At 61.9% G+C, this 6000-nt stretch overlaps 1 protein-coding gene across 1 annotated transcript in view; it reads right to left on the bottom strand.

The window, feature by feature from the left end:
* Positions 1-4923, bottom strand: part of SORCS2 (sortilin related VPS10 domain containing receptor 2) — a 487624-nt gene extending 482701 nt beyond the window's left edge. The window contains exon 1 of the mRNA XM_070462422.1: positions 4351-4923. Coding sequence (XP_070318523.1) covers positions 4351-4836 — 486 coding nt within the window. The 5' untranslated portion in view covers positions 4837-4923. The remainder of the gene's footprint in view (positions 1-4350) is intronic.
* Positions 4924-6000: the final 1077 nt, after the last annotated feature.

Raw genomic sequence — 6000 nt, forward strand, 5'->3', positions numbered from 1 at the left:
GTGTGTGTGTGTGCGCCTGGAGGCAGAGACCTGCCTCCTGTCATACGTGTCCTGTGTGTGTGTGTGTGTGTGTGTGTGTGTGTGTGTGTGCGCCTGGAGGCAGAGACCTGCCTCCTGTCATACGTGTCCTGTGTGTGTGTGTGTGTGTGTGTGTGTGTGTGAGCCTGGAGGCAGAGACCTGCCTCCTGTCATACGTGTCCTCTGTGTGTGTGTGTGTGTGTGTGTGTGTGTGTGTGTGTGAGCCTGGAGGCAGAGTCCTGCCTCCTGTCATACGTGTCCTGTGTGTGTGTGTGTGTGTGTGTGTGTGTGTGTGTGAGTGTCGGTGTGGGTGTGTGTTTCTGTGGTCTGTCTGTGGGTGTGTGTGTGTGTGTGTGTGTGTGTGTGTGTGCGCCTGGAGGCAGAGACCTGCCTCCTGTCATACGTGTCCTGTGTGTGTGTGTGTGTGTGTGTGTGTGAGCCTGGAGGCAGAGACCTGCCTCCTGTCATACGTGTCCTCTGTGTGTGTGTGTGTGTGTGTGTGTGTGTGTGAGCCTGGAGGCAGAGACCTGCCTCCTGTCATATGTGTCCTCTGTGTGTGTGTGTGTGTGTGTGTGTGTGTGTGAGCCTGGAGGCAGAGACCTGCCTCCTGTCATACGTGTCCTGTGTGTGTGTGTGTGTGTGTGTGTGTTAGTGGCTCAGTCGTGTCTGACTCTTTGCAACCCCATGGACTGTAGTCCACCAGGCTCTCGCTTCTGCCCATGGAATTCTCCCGGCAAGAATGCTGGAGTAGGTTGCCATTCACCTTCCCCAGGGGTCTTCCCCACCCAGGGATGGAACCCGGGTCTCCTGCATTGCAGGCGGATTCTTTACTGTCTGAGCCACCGGGAAGCCCTCATTCTTGTCATGTGTGCCTCCTAATCACCCCTCTGCCTCTGAGCGTAGCTAGGGAGACTCACAACCTGGAGCCTCTGTGCACCACCCCGTCTGGAAGCATCAAAGGTAACACCGGTTGGTTGCAATGAAACATTCATTTCACACCTAACAATTCATTTCTATGGCTAAACGGCAGACAGAAAGGCAGTGTCTGAACTTCCAAGCAAGTCCACTTCTGCATCTCCATGGGAGCGGGAAGAAACCAAGCCTTTGGAAGGAAAAAGCACATATGTTCTCAGCGCTACAGCCATGGGGCCTGTCCTGCAGCCAGCTCACATCCTGTGATTCGCCATTCCTTTCTGCAGATGCTCTAAAATACCGTTTTAAGCAGCCTACCCCTCTCAGCAAATGCTTTTTCTATTAACTTTGAAAAACACCTGACACAGTAAAGCAAACACTTTCTCTGCTCACAAAGCACCTGGGCAGAGCCTAGCTCCTTGGATCTGGATACCTGTGCAAACGAAGTGAAATAAAATTTTGAAAAGACTCTGCTCAGCACATCAGCCTCGAGTCAGTTTCTTTCCTGTTGCCGCTTTCAAAGATGGGGCTTTCAAGCGGAGGTGATCCAAGTGCAAAATCCTGGCTAAAATCCTTGGCCCTGTGGCTGCCAGAGGGACTTGGAGCGCATTTCTGAGAGTGGAGAAAATAACGTAACGCATGCGCGGAGTGCTAAGAAACTAGAGACTGGGGGGAAAAAAATGGCTTTCCTCAGCTCTTGGTTACAGCTTTCACTCCTCTTGAGTTTTCCCCAGGCAAGTGAAACTCAGGCATCACCTGCTGCCAAAGCCAAAGAATTTGATGTGCTTTTCCAGAGAGGACTCCAGTCTCCCATTCCAGAGAATGGGTGATGGGGCGAGGGGGGGGGCGGGGCATTGACAAGCGAAGTGGGAGGTGCTTGAGCCAAATGCCTGGTCAGCATCTCCGGGCTGCTCTGCCCGCCTTCTTACCCACAGACGCTAACAGCCATGAGTACTTGGGCTTCCGCCTCCTGAGTGTCTTGCTAAGTGCCAGGCCACGCCCGGCTCCCCACAGTCACCCCTGCCTGCACCGCCTTTCCTAGCTCCAGGGGAGCAAGGCATCTCTCAAAGCTCCTCTCCAAATCTGGTCTTCCTGCCCCCCACTAAAGAGGAACCAGCACCCCCCTCCCACTTCCCACTCCCAACCTCCCCCTTCCAGGCATTCACCTGCCAGCAGCCAGGAAACAGTCATAAGGGACCCACTCAACTCAGCCACTGTCCGAGGAGCAAAGCCAGGCGGGCTCCTCTGCCAGGCCCTGCCCCCTGGTCCCTCCAAGGCAACTCTGCAGTCAATGGGGATCGGCAGGCTGGCGCTCAGTGAGCCCTGAAGGTGCTGGTCCCAACTGGGAGGCTGGTCTCCACCGCTCCATGTCTCTCTCTAACTTCTTGCACCCCCACCAGCCACCCTCCCCCCGACAAAGCTAAGATGAATTAGTTTCTGGACGAATCTGGGGTGGGTGGGGGTCTTGGTTTGGATGTTCTGGCTCCACAGGATTGACTTAGGAGTCAATATTTATTTGTTCCCTTGAGTTCCTGGGGTCCAGGTTTTGCCCTGCAGCCCCAAAGGTACAGCTTAGGGTACACAGGACAAGGTTTAGGAAGAAGACTGAAGCGAGGAAAGGGCAGGGCCCAGCTGCACGTCTGGGGTCTGACCCCTCTCTCCAGATGCATGCCGGTTTGGACGTCCAGGCAGTTTCCTGGTGGCTCAGATGGTAAAGAAACCGTCTGCAATGCAGGAGACCCAGGTTTGATCCCTAGGCCAGGAAGATCCCCTGGAGGAGGAAACGGCAACTCACTCCAGTATTCTTGCCTGGAGAGTCCCATGGACAGAGGAGCCTGGTGGGACACTGTCCATGTGGTCTCAGAGGGTCGGATAAGACTGAGTGGCTAACACTTGGACCCCCAGGGCTCTTCCAAGGAGGGGGGCGCCTGCTCCCCTCCTTACTGCCTCTCAGGGCCCTGACTGCCCTGCTGGCCAGCCCTGCCCAGAGAGTGAGCCCCGGCCCTGCCCGGCCCCCGGGGCCTCCAGTCTGACTGGAGACGGCACAAATGACCAGATACCAGAGACCTGGCGTTGGCAGGAGAAGCTGGCTGGGGAGGGCGGCCAGCAGGGCACTGAGCTCTGGGCCAACCAGGCCCGGCCAGCGCTGCCCCTGCACCAACAGACTCACTCCCCTGCCGCATCCCTTCTCCGGCAGAATTCCCCACCCCAGGGTGCCCAGCACGCAGGGGCTAGACAGAGGAGCTGAGGAACAGCACTGCCCAGCGCAGGCTACACTCCTGCCCTGCCTCGAAGAGCGCCTGGCCCCCCACCCCTCCATTCCCGATGGACTGATGGACGCAGGGCCTGGCCCTATGCCACCTCTCCAGGAGTTTGGGGGGCAGTGGTCAAGGAGAAGGGTTGGGGACAGCCCCTGGCAATGAGCGGACAGGGATGCATGGGAGCGAGGAGGAGTGCCCTTCTGTCTCCCCATAACCGGCCACTCCCACCCCCTATCCCCAAACTAGAGCCAGCTGGGGCTGCTAGGAGGTGACCTCAGCGCGATCCTGGGCCATCTACTGGGATGGGAGCAAAGCGAGGTGGGAGGGCAGGGTCGCTGGCTCCCCTCCTCCAACCCCACCCAGGGGAAGATAGGTGAGGGTTAGCCCCATACCCCTGACACACCACCCAAAGGAAGTGGGTACAACCCACAGGGCTGGTGGAGGGAGGCGCCAGAGGACCCTAACAGAAGTGTCTTTGCTGGGCAAGGGTGTCCAACTTCCAGCTGGAGCCAGGCCAAAGTAGCGGCGAAGGTGGGGGAGGGCGGGGAGCGCAGGGAGCTGGCCAGAGCGCCGCTCGGAGCCCAACTCCCCGGGTTAGCGGATCCCCGCACATCCAGGTGCGTTCGGCGGCGGGTCCTCCGGACGGGAAGACGGGCGGCCCCAGAACCGGACGCCGGGCTGACCGCGGAGGTCCTGGAGCCCGTGGAGGTGCCAAGAGAGGGTACCGGGTAGACCAGGGTGGAGAGGGTCCTGGAACCAGAAAAATCCCAAAGCAGCGCTGGGCGGACCCGGGGGAGCATGAAGGCGATCGAAGAGCAACACCGAGTTGGGAGTGATCTTAAAAGGCCTGGGGCGTCCCAAGGTGGCCGGGGTCCCAAAACCTCCAGAGACACCCCCAACCTGCGATCTGGAGGCCAGTGGGGGCGCCCCCAGACGGTCAGGGTCCCGGAAATCAGTGGAAATGTCCCCGGAGGTGAGGCAGGGTGCTCACGTATCTGGAGACCTCTTCCCAAGTGGCCCAGGGACAGCAGGGGCGCCGCCGGGGTAACTCCCGTCCCCAGGTCTCCGAGGATAGCGGGGTGACGGCGGGGCCGTCCAGAAGTGGGGGCTCAGAGGTGTCCGGGTCAGGGCCCGCGGGGGGCGCGCGGAGGTCACTTACACTGCTGTTCTCGCCCGTCCAGTGCACCATCGCCTGATTGTGTGTCGCGTCCCCCTTGAGCACAAACGATGTGCTGATGAGCGAGACTTGCGCCCGCGAAGCCGCTCCGGCCATCGGCGCTGCCCGCGCCCAGCGCCCCTGGCCCGCGGCGGGGGCGCCGTCCTCGCCGGGACCCGGAGATTGACCGGGACCCGGGGTACCGGGATCCTCGTCGCGCGCCCGCCGATCCTCGCCACCGCCGGGCAGCGCGCGCCCAGCACGCGGGTTCGGCGGCGCCCGGGTCAGCCAGGCGCGGGGACCCAGGCGCCCGGGCTCCGGAGAGCGCCCCGCCGCCCCGCAGGCGGCCAGCAACAGCAGCAGCAGCAGGAGCGGCCGCGAGCGCGGCGAGCGCGGCGGCGGCGGCGGCGGCGGCGGCACCCCTGGGCTCGGGGCTCGGGCGGCGGGGCCGGGGCCCTTCGGGGCGCGCGGGGATCCCCGGAGCGCCATGGTCGCCGAGGGGCGGCGGCGGGGCCGGCGGCGGGGCGGCGCGGGCGAGAGAGACCGCGGCCGGTAGAGCGGAGGGCGCTGGGGAGCGCGAGCGAGAGCGCAGAGAAAGGAGCCGGCGAGGGGAGGGCGCCGGCGGGAGGAGGGGACTCGGCGCTCCGCCGCCGCCACCACGCAGCCGAGGGCGCACCGCCACCTGCCGGCCAGCCCCGCGCCCGCCCGGGCGAGCGCCAGACTCTCAGCAACCGGGGCTGGAGGAGGTCCTGGGGCGCGCCCCCACCCTCCAGGGCCACAGGCCTCGAACTCCTGTCCGTGCCTTGCTCCTTCCCTCCTCCTCCCCCCTCTGCTGCCCTCCGCCCTTCCTCCAGCCCTTTCTTCCTGCATTTACTGAGCACCTACTCTGGAAGAGCCAAGTGCCAGGCACTGGGGATAACCGCGTGAACACAGCCGGGGGCCTGGTTCAGCAGCTGAGAGTCTGCTGTCGGAGACAGACCACCCCCGAGTGGACGCGATCATGGACGAAATCGCCCCAGGGAGACAGGATGAAGCCAGATCATAAGTGGAAAGGTAGTCTGTTACAGGGGACTCTGAAGCAGTGGCAGTGTGTCGGAATCGAACCCAGCACCTTGAGGATGAGGAGGAGACCTTTAGAAGTTGGGGATGGGGAGGGGGGTACTTGGAAAACCCTAAGGCAGCTTCCAGACGACCTATTCCTGCAGCCACACCTGCGGCCGAGGCTTTGGGACTTGCAGATAGTGGCTTTTTGTCCCAACCCCGGAGGCCACCAAGGGGGCAGCCCTGAACGTAAGCACGGACATCTGGGCGAGGAGAGGGTGTGTGCAAGGTCTCATCCGAGCCTGGCAGGCCACCGCGCAGAGTGGGGAGAGAGGCTCAGAGTGTGGAAGCCCTCTCCCAAGGTCGTGAGCCTACTTTAGGCAGAATTCAGTGTAAGAGTCAGCGCCGCGTCCCCTGCCTCCATCCCCCTTCCCAGCGGCCCCTGCATGAGAAATCCTCAGCCTCAGTGCCCTTGTCAAACTCTCCCCCCAGACAGGTCTCTGCTTCTGAAAGAGAAAGAGAGAATGCTCACAGAGAGAGCCTAACAGGGCAGAGCAGCGAGCCTCGAACATTCAGGAAAGATAGACAGAGGGGCTTCCTGCTGCCCCCAAA

The sequence above is a fragment of the Odocoileus virginianus genome, unplaced genomic scaffold, assembly GCF_023699985.2.
Source record: "Odocoileus virginianus isolate 20LAN1187 ecotype Illinois unplaced genomic scaffold, Ovbor_1.2 Unplaced_Scaffold_5, whole genome shotgun sequence".
NCBI classification, from domain to species: domain Eukaryota; kingdom Metazoa; phylum Chordata; class Mammalia; order Artiodactyla; family Cervidae; genus Odocoileus; species Odocoileus virginianus.